The sequence below is a fragment of the Panthera pardus genome, unplaced genomic scaffold (assembly GCF_024362965.1).
Source record: "Panthera pardus isolate Hobbes unplaced genomic scaffold, ASM2436296v1 HiC_scaffold_25, whole genome shotgun sequence".
NCBI lineage: Eukaryota > Metazoa > Chordata > Mammalia > Carnivora > Felidae > Panthera > Panthera pardus.
Window position 1 is genome coordinate 2,559,933 of NW_026526821.1, and position 20,038 is coordinate 2,579,970.

The 20,038-nt window shown below is 60.1% G+C and overlaps 1 protein-coding gene across 1 annotated transcript in view; it reads right to left on the bottom strand.

Annotated features, from left to right (window-relative positions):
- CDH4 (cadherin 4) overlaps nt 1–18,386 on the bottom strand; it is a 536,800-nt gene extending 518,414 nt beyond the window's left edge. The window contains 2 exon segments of the mRNA XM_019426377.2: nt 15,387–15,498; nt 18,017–18,386. Coding sequence (XP_019281922.2) covers nt 15,387–15,498; nt 18,017–18,073 — 169 coding nt within the window. The 5' untranslated portion in view covers nt 18,074–18,386.
- Between the last annotated feature and the right edge of the window lie 1,652 nt (nt 18,387–20,038).

The following is a 20,038-nucleotide window of genomic DNA, read 5'->3' on the forward strand; positions in this document are numbered from 1 at the left end:
ACAGGCCCTGAGTCAGAGAGGGGCACCAGGGGCTGAAATGTGCGGACCAGAGCTGGAGGAGTCATTCACCCCTGCCCCTCGTCCGCCAAGACTCTCGTGAGCCGTGCTGTGCACACAGCACACAAAGAGAGAGGCTGTCCGGCCCTAATGCTCCCGATGCGATAATCACCACCGCCACCCAATTATGCTCTGGGCACCTGAAGCTAATGCGGTCCACAGAGGGGCGATTTCATTAGACTGAGACCCACTTGCCTTACTTTGCTTTGATAACGCCTGAATAAATACACCGAGCGAGCCCCAATACAGAGGTGCAGAATGAAAATACTTTGACTCTTCCATTTTCTGTCCGTTCTTCTCTGGTTTTCATGCTTTCAAATTCCCATGCTTGTCAGTTCCAGCCTCTGCCCTTCCAAGAGGTGGGAGAAAGCTCATCTCCTTTCCCTGCAAAGATTCCTTCCCGGGAGGGAGGCTTCGCGGGTGACCCGGGCGTCAGCCTCGCCCTCCAGCTCCCTAGCACACATGCTGCCCCACCTCTAGCTGGAACGCCACGCACACGCACACGCACACAGTGCAACCACACTCGGGCAGACGTGGAGGAGAGCACAATAAACACTACATCATCACACACTTTAATAAAGCGGTGAGACAATGGAAGCAATTAATCTCACTTAGCTCAGGCAAAGGGATGGGAGTAGGCAGCGGAAGGGGGCTCCACAAAGAAACAGCACTTGAGGCGGGAGGCCCTGGAAGGTTCCCACCGATCACAGGGCAGCTGGAGGGGCAGCCAAAACAAAGGGGCAGCGGGAGGAAGGAAGGGCTGGCAAGTACCACTCGTGTCGGCGCGTGGCTCAGTGCCCGCCCGAGGAAGGGGTGGGCGTGGCATGGGGGAAAAGGGCAAAGGGCACTGGGAACGTGCCATGGAGGGCTTAAGGCCCTCTGGGATTCGTGGCCGATGGGCCAAACAAAGAGTGCCACAGCCGCTCTGGTATCTAGGAATCCCAAGATTCACAAGCGCTTCCGAAGCAAGGCGTCACCACCAAGCGCTACACAATTAACGGCTGTCTTAACGCAGCGTGGCGTCGGGCTGGACCCCACGACTTTCTCTGTCCAACAGCCCCTGACCCCACTGCCGTCTCAGAGACGCTGTGACAGAGTATTAGGCCCAGTCTCCGTTATCCAGCATCCTGGGCCTCCACGGACGCCCACCCCATCAAAACAGACGTGGCCACGAGGGAAACAGCGGTGAGCGAGAGGGCCGGCGTGGACAGCAGCCCCGTCACTGTCCGGCTGGCGAGAGGAAGATGACAGGTTATGGGATCACTCCGATCCACGGCGCAAGTGTGGCCTCTGGTTCTCCCTCCCTCAGTTCCCAGGCAGGACACCAGGATTAGCGCCTGGATCAGGAAAGCTCCCTACAGCGGAAGCTACTGACGCCGAGTCTAACCAAACACGTCCAATCTCAAAATCTGAGATCCTTGAAAAGCAAAAGGCAGAAGCACCTTGTCGGTACAGAGCGTCTGGAAATACGTTTAGTGCCCAACTGCACACACACACCTCTGGCCCACGGTCCGGCCTAAGAGTTCAAACAGAAACGAGGCTTTGATTCACGCTCAGGAAAATAAAAAATACGTTAACAGGAGGCGAGGCAAGCCGCTGGGAGAGGTTGGCTTTTCCGTGCCAAAAGACAGACACCGCGAGTTTCCCTGAACAGGTTATCATTTTAACATTGCAAAGCACTAGACTTCGTTTTTAAATAGCAGAACTACAATTATCTCCGCACGCCCGTATCGCCGCTCTGCAGAGCTCCTATGTAACGAAGCAACTGTCAGCGATACGGGCAGGACGCACATGTCTGTGCCACGCTAGACGGCCAGCCTTATCAAAACCCAACTGCATTAATCCTTTCCTTACATCAAAAATCAAATAACTTTCTGGAGAGAGGCTCCAGTCTCACGAAGAGCGGTTCCACTGGGAGACGGTGAGTGGAGATTAACCGCACAATATGGTCGGAAATACATAGATAAGCGCCTGCCTCCTCAGCGCCTGCTGAACACTCGGAACCCGGGACTCTTTCAGAAAGACACACACAAGTGTCCAGGGCCACACGCGGCCTCCCCGTCCCATCCGTCCTCCTTGAGACCGACCAAGAACTCTGGCAATAAACGAGACACCCGTCCGTGGCGCCATTTCCAACAACAGCAGTTTTAAAAACAGTGGCATTTAAGCACGAAGGAAATAATATTATTTCAAAACTGATAAGGGAGAAACGCAATAAAACAATTCCTAGATAACCGCGGGGAGGGGATGCCTTCCTGATAAAATACGTTTCAGAGCGAGGGAACAATGTGCTTTTCTGCCTGCACAGAGGAGCAGATACCCAGAGGGCACACTTCTGTCCTCCTCATCTTGGGAGTCGCCCCTGCTCCCCTGTGCTCACAGGACGTGATTAATTAGAGCCTCCTTGAAGCGGCAACCTCAGAAAGCCACTGGGGAACTTCCTCTGCGCGTCACAGAATGCCATCCTCCCAGAATCCTCCTTTTAGAGCCTGACAACGGGGCCTGTCTCCAGCAGTCCTGGGCACCTGCTCCAGGGCTCCCAGAGGACAGAGGCCTGGCTTAGAAAGGCCTCTCCTCTCGGTGCCTCTTCCGTAAAGGGAGGAGATGCCACCCGTGACACAATTCCAAGCACAAGTGTGGCGTCCTGATCCCAAGTCCCGTGCTCTCAGGCCGCTGCCGTCTTCCGCCCGCCCCCGGCCGTCAGCTCACGCAAAGAAACCCAGGAGGGTCGGTCCCACAGTCCCCACCTGCCTCGACCCAAATCCTGGCTTGTCGGTGTGAGACCCCAGCTCCCCTTTACTGTGGTGTTTCCACTGGGGAGAGGCACGAGTAAGATCCCCTCACACTGTGACAGAGCCGTCCAGTTCGCATGGCACCTTCGCTCAGGCCCCTGGGGGGTGCGGGGAGCGGACGACCTCCAGGCCGAGGGTGCCGGAAAGTCACATCCCTATTTTAGGTTCGCGTGGCTTCATGCACCGGACGAGGGTGACAGGTGAGAGGCACTGATGCAACATCGGGTGAGCAGGGGAGACTTTCAGAATCTACATGCAGGCACGTGAGCCTCTTTGCTGCAGCCCGTTGTTATGAGATGCCAGAGCCAAGCCCGCGGCCCTGTGCCAGCCCCAAGGGGAATTTAATCCTGCTCACAAAGAAATTAGGAAGGCAGCCCGCTGGCCCCTCCGTCACGCTGATTCAGCGTAGCTGGACGTAAGGACTGTCTTCTATCACTTAGGAGGAAGGGGTGCCCTTGTCAAGGGGCTCGACTTAATACAGAAGGTGCAGGATCCAAAGGGCACGGGGACAGTAACACACCAGGAGCACTTGTTTCCCAGGCCGGCCCTACGGGTTTTCTCTAACTGCTCAGTCATCTGCTCTGCACACTCAGACTCCTCGCATCCAAGGAAGGCAAGCAGGACGGGAGAGGCGGGCAGACTAACATGAGGAGGCCCTTGTTTTCCAGTCCCCCAATTTATCCCTGTGGAGCTCTAGAAAGTTCCAGAGTCTCTGTGCCCTGGAATTCCTACCTAAAAAGCGGAGACAAGCCCATCCTAGTTTTAGGGGCTGCCACAAAAGGCTGCCACTGTCACCGTGTTTAAAACCCAGAGACTCGTAGGCAATACCACGTTACAGCATTTTCCAATGCAAATCCCCAGAGCAGGGCCAGCTCAATGACCCACAAACACAGGGCAGGTTTAGCCAGGACTGAACTACCACAGTAAAAATTCACCTGCAGTTTCCGGGACTAGGAGTTCGGAGCATTTGTTCAACGTTTGAGCCAAAAATACCCGGGAGAAAGACTCCCCCTCTCTGGAGAAGCTCGTACCTGGCTTCTCCATCGTTCAACCACCAAGGAAAACACTTGAAGCTCCCACTACACTCCCCCCACCCCCATTTTCAAAGGATCCGAGACTTTAAATGGATTTCAAAGGGCCCTGTAATTCTGCCAGCATGACATTTTATGTCTTATAAGGTACTTTTATTAGCCAGGATTGTAGAAAATTGTCGTTTACCAGCCATTAACCTTTCAAGCATGTAACTATTTTTTTTCCCCACGTGGAAGTCTAGCTTATACTTCTCTGCAGATCAATCCTGAAGCCGTCCAGCTCCTTTAAGGAAAAAAAAAAATTCATCGAAAAGCCTCCCTGTTCTGAAGAAAACATTAAGTTCTGTAATTTTACAGACGTCTGATCGCAATTTTATCACCTTCAGCCCTTCCTGGCATTCTGTGTTTTATCTTAAGATATTAAGAGCTAGTTAAGACAAGTGATCTAACCCCTCCTCTGTACTGAGGGAAGGTGGGAAAGAACGACAGAGGGAAAAGCGTCCAGCTGTACAGAGGGAGAACTGGCACCACGGCCACACTCGAGTTAGCCTCTGACCCCGCGGGCGCGTCCCTGCTCCAGCGTTAAATACGACCTGACACGATCCCATCACCCCACAGCCCTGTTCCTAAACAACCACGGTGAATAACTCACATTCTCACTTGCCTCTCCATGAGCCCACAGAGCTTGAAGGAAGCCACGCCGTTACTGACTGCTTCTGAGACACACGCCCTCCGCCAACAGGTCTCTGGCCACACGTGAGAACGTCCAGAAGTCCCCACACAAAACCATAAAAACCTATCGGATGCAGCTGCCATCTCACAGAAAAGCTCCCACCTCGAAGGCCGGCTGCCCACGTCTCGGGGCTCGACACTCAAGGGGAGCGTCCGAGGTCCTCCGCCGCCGACTGAGGCGCCTGGAGAAGACAGGTGCCCGCGGCCCTGGGCGCCCCCCCCCCCCCCCCGCCGGTCACGCATCGGGAATGAGTCTGCTTCCTGCTGGGGCCTGGACGTGGGCTGCACCCCCCCAGCCTGGGGAAGGGAGAGAAGCAGGGCAGGGCGGGTACCGCGGGGCTGAGCAGGGCCAGCTGCACTGGCTGAGGCAGTAGCACCCGTGACCCGGTGACCCGGGGCAGCTCAGCGGCGCCCTCAACAGGCCGGGTCTGCCTCCCGCTCGTTGTACGTCCGCCTGCAGGGCCACCCAGACTCCCCGGCCAGCCCAGGGCTCCCATTCGTCTCCTCCCACGGCCAGTGCGACTGAAGGTCACGCAGGTCACGACACGCATCTGGGGTCACACAGCCGCCGACGGGGCACTGGGTCTGGACACCCCGAAGCCGAACAGTCCCGGCCCTCCCACCCGGAAAATCCGGGACCGTGGTGATGGTCGGGGCAGGGGGACGGCGTCAGGCGCCAGCGGGGGAGCGTGGACGCGGGACCCCGAAGCGTCATGCGTCAGCAGCCCTTGCTTGGTAAAGGGGGGCCAGTGACGCGCCTGCCTCCCGGGGTCGGTTGCGCAGATGCACGCAGTTGGCCCCGGGGAGGCGCCCAGCACAGAGCCCAGCTCAGAAGAGCCGCGGTCACCACACGAGAATGACCGTCCCACCGTGACGTGCCGGTGCTCGCCGAAGGGGGCTGCACGCGTGGCCCATCCTGTTCACGGCGCTCAGTAATCAAACGCCCGCGGGCGTCCCTCCAACGGGCCAGCCCAGGCCCGCTCTCAGTACCTTGCTGAAGAATAAAAAAGAAAGGAAGAAGGGGGTCTTTCTCCCGGAAATCCCCTCCGACTACAAAGCAGCCCGAGCGTCAGGACCGAGCCACCAAGTGGCTTACCCAGCAGCTCCGCCACCAGAGGCAAACGCGGCCCCAGGGCCCAGCTGGGGCACGACTTGGGGACCCCAGGCATCCTGCGTCGTCTCCTGGCGGGAACAGGCTGCCCACCCAGACCCTGGAGGAGTCAGGACGGCCGGGCTGTGGGACCTGTGGCAGCAGACTCCCCGCGAGGTACCCGGGGTTCCCCGGCAACCGCTCAGGGTACCCTGCGACCATCCCCGGGGAAACGGAGGCTGCCCCCAACGCAGCTGCAAAGGAGCAACGGCGACAGGGGCTGGGCCCTTGCAAACCGCCGAGCGGCTGCTCCAGGGCAAGCCGGCTCCCTCTGCTTTCGGAGGAGCCGAGCAGCCGGGCGGGAACAGCCTCGGAACACGAGGAACGAGACACTCGGAGACAGAACTCACGCCTTTTTGCACCGGCTCGGCAAAGCAGCCCTGGGGGGAGGAGAGGCGCCTTGTACCCACGCCTCCCTGCCCGAGAGCAGGGGGAGCGAGCGCAGACATGCGCCACTCCCAAATACACACCTGGAGATTAACACGATATTTACGACACATCTACGCAAAATCACCTGAGCTATCATCCTTGTTAAGATGGCATCTGAAAGGAAAGATAACGGGAGGAGAGCCAACGTCCCATATACATTTTAATTCCGACGGAACCCTCTGTCACGCTCTGGAACACGGAATGCTGTGTCACCGTGCTGAGGGGCCTCATCTGCCGTCCTGGAGACACGGATGCTCACAGCCTTGTTCCAACCACCCCACCCCCTGAGGCACGCCTTCCGATGCGGGCTACCCTCCCCACCCCCCACACACACCCTCAGGGAGAACACGGTTCCTCACGAGGGATGCTGACCCCTGGGGTCCTGAGCCCTCTAGACCCAAGGCCCTCAGGCTTTAATGAGCATCAGCTTCCCCATGAGACACATCAAACAGGCAGAGGCCCAGGCCGCATCCCCAGGATTTCTGATGCGGTGGGTGTGGCAGTGTCCCAGGGCACCTGTAACAAATGATCACCAACTCGGTGGCTTCAAGTGACAAAAATTTATTCTCTTGGAGTTCTAGAAGCTAGAGTCCAAAGTCAAGGTGTGGGAAGGGTCCTTCCTGCCTCCCCTCCTGTGGCTTCTCCCCTGTGTCTCCTCTTCTAAGGACGCCTGTCACTGGATATAGCCCCCCTCCCCCCAGATCATCCAGGATAATCTCATCTCAAGATCCTTACTTAATTATACCCGCGAGAGCCTTTCTCCAAACAAAATCAGCCACAGGTTCCAGGGACATGTAGCTTGTGGGCCCCCACCATTCAACCCAGGCCGGAGGGTCTGGGAGGGGACCCGGGGTCTGCCAGGTTTCACAAGTGCCCCCCAGGCAGGTGGTTCCTCGGCCACAGGTGGACGTGCTAGGTCTCTGCTCTCCAGGTAAGGAAACTGAGGCCCAGGGAAGGGAGGGCACCCCAGCTCAGCCCCCCTCCCAAGAATGCCCCTGACTCTGACCCTGCGCTCTTCTATGAGCCCTGCTATAAGCAGGAGCCCGGGGCCATGTGTTCGGCAAACGAGGGGTCCCCCCTCAGCTTTCCAGGCAGGTCAGTGTCAACAGTGTTCAAACTCACACTTGGGTGGAAAAACCAAAGCAAGACAAAAACCCGACTTTCTTCTGAGTCAGGTGCACAGGCACACGCACGCGGTCCTGAGGGAAGACCCAGAAGGAAAGCCTCTCTCCATCTGGTCCGGAGACAGAGAGAGAAGGATCCTTCCCGGCAGACACAGGTCTGCACACGCCCCACCCCGGGGCTGGAACTCAACTGAACTGTATCCAGACCAGGCCAGGAACGCCTCCCTCGGCACCTGTGGCTCCTGCTGGTCCCCTCCCATCCTCCGGGAGGACCGTCCTCCTAGAGACAAGGCGGGGACTGGCACTCTTCCGCCCGTGGATGTTTATCTGTCGCTGAAGGCTTACCTTAATCCTTCCCAAATCCCCACACACTGTCAGCGAGAAAACAGTGAAACCAAACAAGGCAACGTTGGCAGCAGCCAGACCGGAAGCTGCTCTGGGCTTGGGAGCCTCCGCTTACCCTTCACGCCCTCGAGTGGCAAATCACATCTCGGGACCCATGAGGAAGCTGCCCAACAGGGTCCCAACTACGGACACAGCTACGGCAGGTGGGGGGCCCCTGCCAAGAGGCGGGACTGGATGAGGGCTGCGTGGGGCGTCCAAGAGCCGGGTTTCCTCGGTCACCCTGGGCCCCCGCTTCCCCCGCGGTGAACAACTGCTGAGGACCCCTCGGAACCGCACGAAGGGACATGAGGACGGGATACACGTGGGAGCAGGAAGCGACCGTGTGTCCCTCCTTCCTAACGCCCGCGGGAGGCCCCAGGGATGCCTGGAGTGTCGCCTCACATGCACACGGGTCTGCGCAGAAGCAGCCTGGGGATGATTATGGATCTCGGGTCATTTTACGGGTGAGCCCAAAGCCGTCACGAGGGTCCTCCTGAGCGGAGGCGGGAGGCAGCCAGGTCAGAGGTGGTGATGGGAGCACAGGGGAAGGTACGGGCAGAGGTACCAGCGTGGCCGTGAGGTCAGAGCCTCCAGAAGGAATCAGCCCTGCCCAACCGCCCCCCTGCAGACTGAAGCCCAGAGGACCGGCCCCTGTTGGAGTTCTGGTGTCCAGAACAGCGAGAGGATAAATTTGTGTGCGTTAAGCCACCAAATACGCGGATCACTGGGCTACGCTAAACTAACACAGTCCATGACCTAAGCGGACTCCTCCCTGGAGAAGTCGTGCGGGGGATGGAAAGTCACAGAGACCCCTGCACAGAACCAGGTGGGCCGGGGCGTGACCTACCAACACCCTGAGCCCGCAGGTGTCTCGAGGGCATTAAGTGAGAGGGCAGGTTAGCACTCGGGGGGTGGGGGGACACCCGGTTGAGGATAATCAACTAGGTTTGCTTTGTTTTGTCTTCTTTCCTGTAAGAATGGAAGTCAGGGAGCCAACCTGAAACAGTGCCAGAGGCCACCAGGAGAGGGCAGCCTAGAGCGCGGGCAAAAAGTCACCCAAATTCTGAGCCTTCTGACAAAAGCAAAGGGTTTCACCACCCCCGCTTGCAACAGGCCAGGCCCCCCTCTGAGGACGAAAACTCAGAGGCAAGTGCCCTGAGGTTTCACAAGAACACACGCGGGAGAACTTTGGACTCTCGACGCAAAGAAACTCACATGAGGGTATTTTTTTTTTATGGTGAAATCCATTTTAAGTAAAGATTGTTCCTTCAGAAAGTCAGAAAAATCAGGACATTCGAATGCTTGCTTGTTCACTTGTTCTCAAGTTCTCAAGTCATTATTAGTTCTGGCATCTACTTCAGTATGCTGCAAAGAAAGGTGGGGGTGGAGGAGGAGAGGGGGAGGGGAAGGGGGAGGGAGAAGGAGGGGAGGGGGGAGAGAGGGAAAAGGAGAGAGGGGAAGGGAAGGGGGAGAGAAGAGAAGAGGCAAGGGGGAGGTGAGGGAGAGAGAGGGGAAGGGGATGGGATGGGGGAGGGGAGGGGAGAGGCCTGGAAACCTAAAATGGGAGGCCCCTGCAAACACCTGGGACCCCAGACCCAGGGTAGAAAGGACCACGGCAGATGGAAGGCACACACAGCCGGCCAGGAGAAAGTGCCAGAAACCTCCTTCAAGCCACGGTCTGTGGCCCCCCTGGCGGTCCACGATCGTAGGCCTCCTCACTGTCCCCAGTGCCCGGGTCACCCATGTCCAGCTTCCAGGCTGCAGGCCTCGCCTGGGGGGGGGGGTCTCTCCCGGCCTCCCCCAGCGCTGGCAGGGCTCAGAGCCCCCTGAGCACATGCCCTGGACCGTCTGCTACGTGCCCAGAATTGAAGACTCCTGTTGGCCTCACGGAACCCTGGCTCTGCTGATCCTGGGGCCGGTTCTGCAAACCCAAGGTGTCCACAGAGTTTGGACCCACTTCAGATGAGCCCTCGCACATCAGTGCCGCCCGTCCGGCACCTCCTGATACACTGGGCTTCTGTTTGTTGCAAACGTCCAAAACGGGAAACAATTAGCACGTCTGAATGCTTGATAATTACTAATTTTCTGACAGTGCCCGGAACATCTGGGCTATCCTATGTGCACGTGACCTTGGCGCTCCGGAACCATCTTTGCACACGGTACGTGAGGGATCTAAATGAGCTACAAGCGTGGGTCTGGACAGACAGGGAAGGCACAGCAGATCAGCGCGTTCTAGCCAAGCTCCCGACTGGGGTCACGGGCTTCTGATCCACGAAACGGGACCAGTGCTACTCATGGGCAGAGCTTTTGCGAGGATCACAAGGGCGGTGTCCGCGGAGGCTGGCAGGCAGCGTGGCCCGAACTCCGTGTTGTCACGGGACAAGCACACAAGGCCTCCCGTTTCCTCATCTCGAGAGGCCGCTAGAACACGCGGTTCTGAACCGCAAAACCTTCACCTTCGGGCCACAGCTTCCACACGTGCATCCTCCTCACGTGTAACTGGCGTGTGAGCTTTCGGCACTGAGGGTTTTGATTTGGTGACAGGTGATTATACACATGGGGCAGAAGTCAGAAGACGGGAACTCCCGACACACTGCCTCAGGGACCCGGTGCGCAGCACCCAGTCGGGCCACGAGGGCCGCGTCCACGGGGGCGGAGCTCACCGTCGGGGCGCGGTCCTGCTCTGCGCCCGCTCACCTCCACCTAGTGGAGACCGAGGTTCCCCAGAGCCGGTCGATACCGCGGACAGAGACGAAGTCCCAGTGCCCGCCCCCCTGGATGAGGACAGCTAAGAGAGCCCACGGAGACTGTGCACTCCACGATGGGAGGGGCAGACACGTAAGGACTCATCCACATCCTGGCCGCGGACTCGAACGTGGTGCCCGTTCATTTCATCTGCCCAGCAAATACTTACTGAGTGCCCACGGCATGCTCTCAGCTAGGCATGGGTACTAGCCAGGCCACTAAAGAGAGACGGAAATCAGGGCCCAAGGAACAAAAACTGAGAAGGACCCCAAAACCTGGGCACAAGTCAGAGGATGAAATGTACTCCAAGTTTCCAGAGACAAGGACAGGCACTAGCTAGGGTGCACAGCACTGTCTCCCTAAATCAGGAACTGCGTTGGGTCACGTACAGCAAGAAACTCAACTGCGGTGTGTTAGCCTCGTTCTTCTCACCTCTTGGGGGACAACGAGCCCACGGGTTATCTGGATGCCCTTCAAGGACGCCACCTAGGATCCAGTTCCCGCTCTACCGTCCTCACAGTCACAAGATGGTTGCTCTGCCTCAGACATCACATCTGTCTTCCAGGCAGGAGAAGGAGGTAAAAAGCAAAAGGCAGAAGGCGTGGCCAGCCGAATCTGTTCCTCTTTACCAGGAAGAAAAGCGAACAGAGCCACGCAAAACCCCCTTCCCAGAAGCGTCATCTAGCAGCACACCCTAATGAGGCCCCACGGCTTGAACCGCCACCTTGGTGTGAGGGCGTCCACCTGCTGGGTGAGCCTCTTAAACAGGACTCCGCGTACGCCAGGCGGGTGGGTACAGAAGGGGCATCGCCGAGGAAGACGGCGAGGCGGTGCTGGCCGGGGGGGTCACCAGTGCCATTTACCCGCTCGCTCACGGCAGCTCCCGCTCCCCCGCGACTTAACCAGGGCGCCCCAGACGTGCCAGGGCGTCGGCGCTCTCGGGCTCCTTCGTTACGTCTTCATCCGAGATGAAAGCCCGCATGCGGCCCGCACACACACCGGGCACGAAGCCGGGGGCTGGGTAGGCGGGAGGGCTCGCTTACCTTCTCGCGCGCACGCCTGGGGCTGCCTTCTGCCCTGGCAGGAGCGACCTGTCCACACCGAGGGGGCAGGGCGGCTATTTTCCGCGTCCTCGTCCAGAGGAGATAAGGGTACTCGTGGCCGCGCCGATCACATCGTGGCAAATGCTCGCTTGCTGACCGCAAACACCTGCACTTGGACGGTCTGGGACCGTCCCGCCCCCTCCCGCCTGGTACGCAAAGGAGTCGCTCATCCCACGACGCGGCAGGTAGGGCGCCGGCAGCGGATGTCGCTGCTTGTCTCCCTGCGTCCACCCCTCCCTTCCTCCTTCCGAAAACAGGATCCCACTCGCTCCGAGGACACGGCTCTACCAGGTCGGGGATCGTAACAGCTCTAACCCAGATACGGCGACACAGCCCTCTCCTTCCCAGCGTCCCCACCCCTCGCGGCTGGGAGCGGCGGGTGACCAAGCTCCAGCCGACCAGAACAGCGAGCCACCTGACGAAGTGCTTGCTTTCCCGGTACAGGGAAGGGATGCGGACGGTGCTACCCCCTCCTCGCTTCATCCTGCTCCAACCTCATGTGCGATGCCCGGAGCCGCAGCAGCCAGTTTACAACGACGAGGCAATAAACCGAACTGACAAAGTAAAGACGGCAGGGTTAAACCAGGCAAGTGATGATGCCGCTGATAAGCCGCCGCCCCAGCCCTCGACCATCTCTCTCCTCCTTCTGAACATCCTGAAATGATCTAAAATAGTAAACCAGAGTGACAGCTGCGGCCCTCATGAAATTTCCGGTTTAGGTAAGAGAGATGGCCAAGCAGAGAACGGAAGTCCTCCGATGAGGGAGCAGAGTGTGGCCCAGGGTGCACAACTACGGCCCCACGCTCACGCAGGAGGGGAACACAACGGCTCGTCATCGAAGCAGACTCCTCTTTTCTGTGTCACTTGAGCCCGCTTCCCCTAGGTAAGGCCCAGACCCCTCCGAACGTTTCTACTCACACGCTGCCTCTTTTCCAGCACCCGGAGGAGACAGGACCCGTGCGACGTGGGTCCCCACCACACATCCTGTCACCCTCCCATCCTCGGGCGGAGCCGCTCTGGGTTTTCCAGAACTCTGCCCGCCACAACAGAGCAATGCAGGTCACCGCATCAGCTGCGGCCTCCTCAGCAGGGCTGACCGTTAATTATTAACAAAGCAGAGAAAAAGACACCGGCTGGGCAACCGGCCCCCGCTCAACCAGGGCTCCCAGAACGTTCCATTTGGGCCCAGGGAGAAACCGCTTAACCAACCTACTTTGGGTATTACCATGCACCGGTGATCGCGGCCGTAGTGAACTACCTTGAAAACAAAACCACAGCTAAGAGTCCATGGGACCACACGCACGTGCTTGCCAGAAAAAGCAGACACAGGAGACAGAACTCGGAGGGGATCTAGGAATCTAGGAACCAGGGGCACTCGTCCCACAGAACGCTCCGTTGGTCCAAAGGTCCACAGTACCATAGTATTTGCTGTCCTATTGGGGAAAACTATTTTAAGCCTAATTAGCATGAAATTTTTAGAACGGAAATGCTTTTCATTTAGACATAAAACAAAATGCCACGACATTTCTTCCATCCACTTATCATAAATAAGTTAATTACCATGTAACAAATCGCTCCTTCTGGAATCTGGAGGTTCGGGGCTGCTGGTAAGCTGACTCAGGCAGAGAAGGAGCCACTGAGCAGTCGTTAATGGCTTACAGCGTACTTACAATAAAATGGGGACGCCGTGAAGCTTTGCTCATCAAATGAAGGTTAAGCTCTCTCCGTTGGAGTAACTCAATTATAAGGAGTCATTATCAGCTTAACCTGATTCCTACCAGAATAACAGAAGTGTTGTGCCAATATCTTATCTTGGACCCACACATCTTCACTGCAGTCTTGTCACTTGCAAAGTTTGTACACAGAGACATTTTTATCTGTCCTGGTTTGAATGTATGTCAGCGTTGGCTTTTGCTTCCGTATCTGCAACAATTATTTCTGAGATAGAAAACATCTCTCGGTCCCTGAGAACGGCGTGGTGGAGGGGGACGGAGGCAGGTGCAGGAGAAGCAGTGGGGCTCCAGCCTACCCCAGAGGAGGGGAGGAGCAGGCCCCAGTGACTGAGACACAGCTCCCCTCAACCTGGGCTGCGCTGGGCCACATCTCAGGTACAAGTAAGGGCCCAGAAAATGAGTCCCGCATCCACAAAGCCTGTCTGCTGGTCCCAGTTTGCCTGCCATGGTGGGCTCTTCACCCCATGCTGGGTAAAAACCATCTGGGCTCACGGGGCAGGCCAACATTCAGCCAGCGATCGTGACTTCCCCACCACGCGGGCCAAGAGCGGAGGGGCCAGCTCTCCACCAGCGGGTGGGGGGGAGACCAGACGCCTGTTAGAAATCCCACGTTTCATCATAAGAGGTCTGAGATTCTGCCATGCTCTTCTGCGGTAGGTAGTACTTATTACTAAAACAGAGGCCTTCTTTCTGAAATTCCTGGGTAAAAGCGAAACTCCAAGATCCCATCAGGTGTGGCTCCTTGCCCAGAGAGGCACAAGAAGCCAGCTTCCAGATCAGCACACGGGGGCACCACAGCGTCCCTGTTGTGTGCAACAGTACAACGCACTGAGAGTAGAAGAATGTTCCAGGCCTTCCCTGAGGGCACACAGGAACGCTCGGGAGGCCAATCCATCCTGAAAGAGGGTCTACCCTCTCGAATTCTGAAATGACACGCACAGCACATTCACAGAGCATCTCCTAAGGCTCTCACCACATATGCCTACTCATGCAACACGCCCATTCTGCTTCCGGGCAACTGCCGCGGATTTTTGGGGGGAGGGAGGGTGGGTAATCCACGAAAAGGCTCCACAGATGATGCCCTTAGCAGGTCAACGCAGATGACAACAAACAGGTGAGGGAAGCCGCACTCAGCCCCAAATAAAAATCCCGTTCACGTAACCAAGAACAAACAAGATAAGTGACCGAGCTCTGTCCCCGAGGAAGAGAATCCGAAAAACCCCCACCACCGCCCCCCTAAGGAGCTGCTGTCAGCTCTTGAGAATCTGAGATTCCCTGAAACCCAAAGCTGGGGAGAAAGTCAGCGCTATGAGGATTATTTAGTCGTGAGTGCTGAAATTTAGCTCTGAAGCCTTATCCAAAGTTTGCTCCCTCCGTCGCTCCGAAACCGGCTAAAAGCTGCTGCTTCTGGGAAGGCGCTCAGCCACGGTGTTCGCGGTAGGACTTGGAAACCTCACAAGGAAGGCCTGATTGATCTCCCCTCCCGTACACATGGGAAGTTTAATTAGTTTGTCTCGAAAGGGAAACGGATCAACATACAGAATGATCTCCTGTCTCTTGACTTTTGAAGCTGCCTCTGACGTTCCCATCACAAACGTGGATATAATCCTACAATTACGATAAAGCTAATTGGTAGTTCCCTCCTGCATGTGTGTTTTCGTGTTATCAGTGGGGTAGTAATGAAAATGAATACCACATTTGTGAACAGAACGTCTGTGGGTTTATTTACCGCATTTCCAACAACATCGTCTGCTTTATCATGCATTTCAAAGCAGGGATAATTTAAGAATCCAGAATTTCATACATAAAAATACTTAGCAAGAAAGTCTCTCTCTCTGCACATTATTTGGGTGACGTTACATCCGAATTCCAATTTGTTGCCCAGGAAATGATTCACCTCACTCAAAAATGACAGGCACTCTGAATCATTCACCTGGGATGCAAAACGCCTTTGAGGTCCACGGAGGGACACCTCATTGACCTCACAACCGTCATTTGGCAGACAGCCTGCCTCAAAGACAGCCCCGACCCGCCTTTTCCACGGAAAGGTCTCCCCAGTCCAGAACACAGTGTGCGATTTCTTCCCACCCCCCACGCCCCCCCTACCTTTGAGAAGCTTCTCTCCTTCCAGAATATTCTCCGAGATTAGTGCCGTGTAGTCTTCTTCGGAGAATCCAGCCTTGCAGGTCTCCTGGGCTGTAAGATCCCCATTATGGGCCTGAGAACAGAAAGAAAAGAGGTCGGGACAAACGTGAAGTTGGCAGAAATTTAATCCAACCCCTTGTCTCTCAGTGGCTGCTGCAGGCAGGGTCTGGCCTCTGGCTATGACAGAACCACCTGAGCCACAGCCTTCCCCCCAAGCTCCCCTGCTTCCATGCTCTCAGGGACTCACCTGGTCCAACAGCACCCTCCTGGGGGGATTCCGTCCCAGACCCCACGGAAGCCCGGAACCGCCCAGCACCCAACCCCGTATAAACTCGGTATAAACCGTTTTTTCCTCGACACACACCCTCCGGTCGAGCGCGGTTTATAAACCGGGCGCAGTGGGAGATTAACAATAACGATGAAACAGAACACTTGTGACGTGTCCTGTGACTGTGGTCTCTCTCCGGGGCACCTTCTTGTCCTGGGCTCACCCTCCTCGTGCCCAGGTGACGGGAGGAGATGCCCGCGCCAGGGGATGGACGTCCCGTGAAGGACGCGGCACGTGACGCAGCGCCAGGCTGCACCTGACCTTCTGACCTCGAGTCAAGGGGAGGGTCCTCTGCTTCCCGCGCGGAAGCGGCGGGAGCCCAGCGCGGGTGAGGGGGTAACTGCTGGCTCGGCCTGGGCACAGGGGTGCAGGCGGGGAGGAGGGCCAGCGGATGGCAGGGCGGCGGGCCTCGGAGGGCCTCTCTGTCCCCGCAGAAAGCAACGTCTGAGGAGTGTCCGAAGACAGCCGAGGAAGCCACAGAGAGGAGGGAGGTGCAGCCAGCCGAGGCCCTCTCGGCCACCGCCCCCCCGGGGCCCCAGAGCTGGGCTTCTGTCTTCTCTGTGGGTCCCCAGGGAGAGAGGCGGCGGCAGAGCAAGAGAGGAGGTCCTCCCAGAGGCGGCTCAGCGCCGGGCAAGGAGGGAGGCTCCCGGCGACGCGGCTCCACCCTCCAGCCCTGGCACCTCCACTGGGCTGGACACTTGTCCGCCCGTGGAGGCCCCATCTCTGGCCCAAACGGGCGAGACAGCTGCCCTGACTGACCTGAAAGGGTGGGTGTCCTCGGGTCTTGCCCAGCGGGAGGGGCTGGGGGGCGGGCGGGGAGCCCCCCGGCCAGGCTGCGGGGGACAGCAGCTACAGGTCAGCCTCGAGCGGAGGGGAACCGTCGAAGAGACGGCGCGCGCGGCGGGACGCTGGGCCGAGACGTCGGAGCGCAGCGGCCCCGCTCCCCCCGGCCAGCGCTCGCCGGCAGCAGGGGCGCAGCCCGCGGTCGTGGCTTCGCGGGGCCGCCGAGCGGAACGCGCCTCCCGCCGCGGCGCCCGCTCCAGCCCCGCGCGCCGCCGCCGCCCGCCCGCCGGGCCCCGGCTCCGGCACCGCGCCGCCGGCCCGGACGCGGACGCCCTCCCCACAAAGCGCCACGGGGAGAGCGAGGGGCGCGGGCTCGTTCCTTGGGAAAGCTCCAAGCCGCGGCTCCGCTCCTCGGGAACCGAGCTCCACAGAGGACCGGAACCCCGGGGGCGAACTCGCCCGGGAAAGTTTCGCCCCGCCCGGGCGAGTGGCGAACGCAGCCGGAGCGCCCCGCAGCCTCCGAGCGGGCCTGGGGGCGCCGCACTTGTTTATTTCGGAGGCTGCAACCGCGATGCCCGGAGGAGCAGCGAGGCCGATCGGCCACGAGAGGGGGTTCCTGCAACTCCCGCGGCCCCGCCGCCTCCCCGGGGCCGCCACCCGGCGCAGCCCCGCACGCCGCCCCCGGGGCCTGCACCCGCCGCGCACAGCCGGTCTGGGGGCCGAGCTCGCGGACTCGGAGGGAAGGAGGCGGGCGCCCGGACCGCGCTCCCGGGCACGCTCACCCCGCGCCCGCCTGACTTCCCGGCCCCGCTCCGAGCGGCGAGGGCCCCGCCGGACACCGGCTCCAGCCGCGCCTGGGGGACTCCGCGGCGAAGGTGCCCCGCGGTCCACATCCGCCGCCCACCCGCAGCCGCGGTCTGGGTCAGCACCCGGAAGCCCAGCACGGAGGAGGCGCCGCGCCGCGCCGCGAGACCCCGGCCCCGGCACGGGGCGGCGAGACCGGGTGTCCCCAGGACCCTGGTTCTTCGCCTGCTGCCGCCGGCTCCCCCGCCCGCAGTCCCGGCCCGGGCTGGGCTCGCCAACTCCGGAGGCGCGCGGCTCCCGGGCGATGGAGGGCGCGCCGGCTCCGCCAGCGGGCAGCCTGCCCAGGCGCGGGAGAGCCGAGCTCCGAGCGGCGGCCGCGGACCTGGGGCGGCCGAGGGATGCTTGGCGGGTCCCGCTTCGGGCAGAGCTCTCTGGGCCCTCCACCCACCCGCACCGCACCCCGCTCCGCACCACGGCTCGCCTCTGCCCCGGCGGCTCCCCGCTCCTGCCGACCGCGGGCGGCTTCGCGGAGCGCGGGAGCCTCTGGATGCAGCGGTGCGCGCGGCGGGGGCGCCCGGGAGAGCCCCTCCGGGCGAGTGCGCGCCCCGCCGGCTCCGGGGGCGGCCCCGCGGTGCCCGGGGCTTCCGAGCGGCCGGGACGCCAGGCGGCAACTTACCCGGAGCGCGCCGGAGAGCGAGAGCAGCACGAGGAGCACGCCGGAGCCCGCGGTCATCTTCCCGCCGCGCCGCGCCCCGGCGCCCGCCCGGAGCCCGGCGCCCGGAGCCCGCTCCCGGCCGCCGCCGCCGCCGCCGCCGCTGCCGCCGCCCCGATCGTGCAGCTCCGATGGCCGCCGCCGCCGCCGCCGCTCGATCGGGCCCCGCGCCTCCAGCCCGGCCGCGCCGCCGCGATCGCCGCCCGGCTCCGGGAGCCAGGCCAAGTCGGCCGGCGGCGCGCTCCCTCGGGCCGGTGCGTCCGCCGGCCTCGCAGCCGCCCGCGCCTCTGTTCCGCGCGCTCCGAACTGCAGGTGAAGCCGCGCGGCCGCCCCGCCGAGGCCCCGCCCCGAGCCCGGCCCCTGCGCTCGCTCGGCCTGACGCGGGCCTTAAAGGCGCCGCGCCCCCCGCGCCGCGCCCGCGCCCGGCGCCTCCTCCCCGCGCCCCCGCCCCCCACGGCGGGGCGTCCGAGCCCGGGTCGGGGGAGGGGGAGGAGGGCGGGGACCTGAGGACTGAAGGAGGCACAGAGTCTCCCCTCGCCCCACCCCCACATACCCTGGGCGCCCCCTCTGGATGGGGAGCCCCTGCTGCTCAGGCCAACTTCCTGCCCGGCCCACGGTGGGAGGGCGCTCCCCTTCTGTTCTCCCCGTTTAGGGTGTCTTCGCACCGACTCCCGCGGCCCGGGCCCACCTCACGAGGGGCCTTGCACCCACGCTCGGCGGGCAGGAGTCAGCCCCGAGAGACCAGGCGGGCCGTAGCGAGGGCGCAGCGCGGACGGGCTGTGGTTCCGCCTGCAGGCTGTGCTGACCCTCCAGCGCAGTGCAGAGCCCTGGCCGCGCTGCGCCCCTAAGGACTGGGGAAGGGACTGATTCCTGGTTGTGCATCAAAACACACTGCTAGGCCTGAGAAGCCGGGAAAGAAATGAGAGGCCCCGGGAAAGAAAAGGAAGAAATTTTCCGACAGGAGAGCTGTGTCAGGAATGTCCGCTCCGCCTGTCCAGGCCGGCTGCGTTTGCTCTGCTTGGGTGATCTGCGAACCGGGGGGACACTTCTTTCAGGGATCCTCGAGTGAAAATATGCGCGGCTTGGAAAGTGAGTAAATGCTTCCTGCACGTTTCCTTTTGGCTTGGAGATTGAGAGAAAGTGGTTTTGTTTGCTCAGATATTTGAAATTTCTTTGTCTTGGTTTGGAGAAGCTCTGTGTCCAGAATACATTAGTTCTGGTTTAAGAAATGCGCCGCAAAGGAGGGAGAAGAGGACTGAGTGCAAGTGCGGAGCCCCAAGGTCAGAGCCAACTTGGGCAGGTGCGCAAAGAGCCGCAGAACCGCCTTTTCTTCTCCCCCAGGGGCCCTCCCACCTGGGCAGGGCGGTCAGTTGGTTAGTGCGCTGCACGCTTCAGACCCCAGGTGATCGATAAGCCAGGAGAAGCCGGGTTAGGCGTAGATGCAGCCCCGCAAGGTGACGTGCGTTTTCTCGCCCTGCAAGCGTGTGCAGCTAGTCCAGGGCACGGCACATCTGTACCAGCCTGCCGCTGTACCTCGCCCTGCATCTGGGCACATTCCTAACCTGATGGGGAACTAACATCCCCGAACGTGCCTGGCTTATCAGGGTCACGCTTGCACAGAGGTCCTGCGTCACCAGTGAGGTTTCAGGGATAAATGTACCGGAAATCCACACGGCCGGGGGGGGGGGGGGGGGGATTGCATTCCTCGGCCATGTGCTCACACCTCTGAAAGACCCCTGCTCCTGCCCCCCCCCCCTTAATGTACCCCATCACTGCCTAGAGAGCCCACACAGGCCGTCCTGAAACGTGCATCCCGGGCCCTGCCTTTGTCTCCGGAAGACCAGAGCTTGATACCAAGTGTTCCTCAGGGGACGAGTTCCAGAGCAGAGCATTTGCTCTCCTGGCTCTGTAACCCGCTGGACTGCAAACAGGCATGGCCACTTGAACTGCAAAAACGGGTTGTTGGGTGGGGGTCCCGAGGCCCAA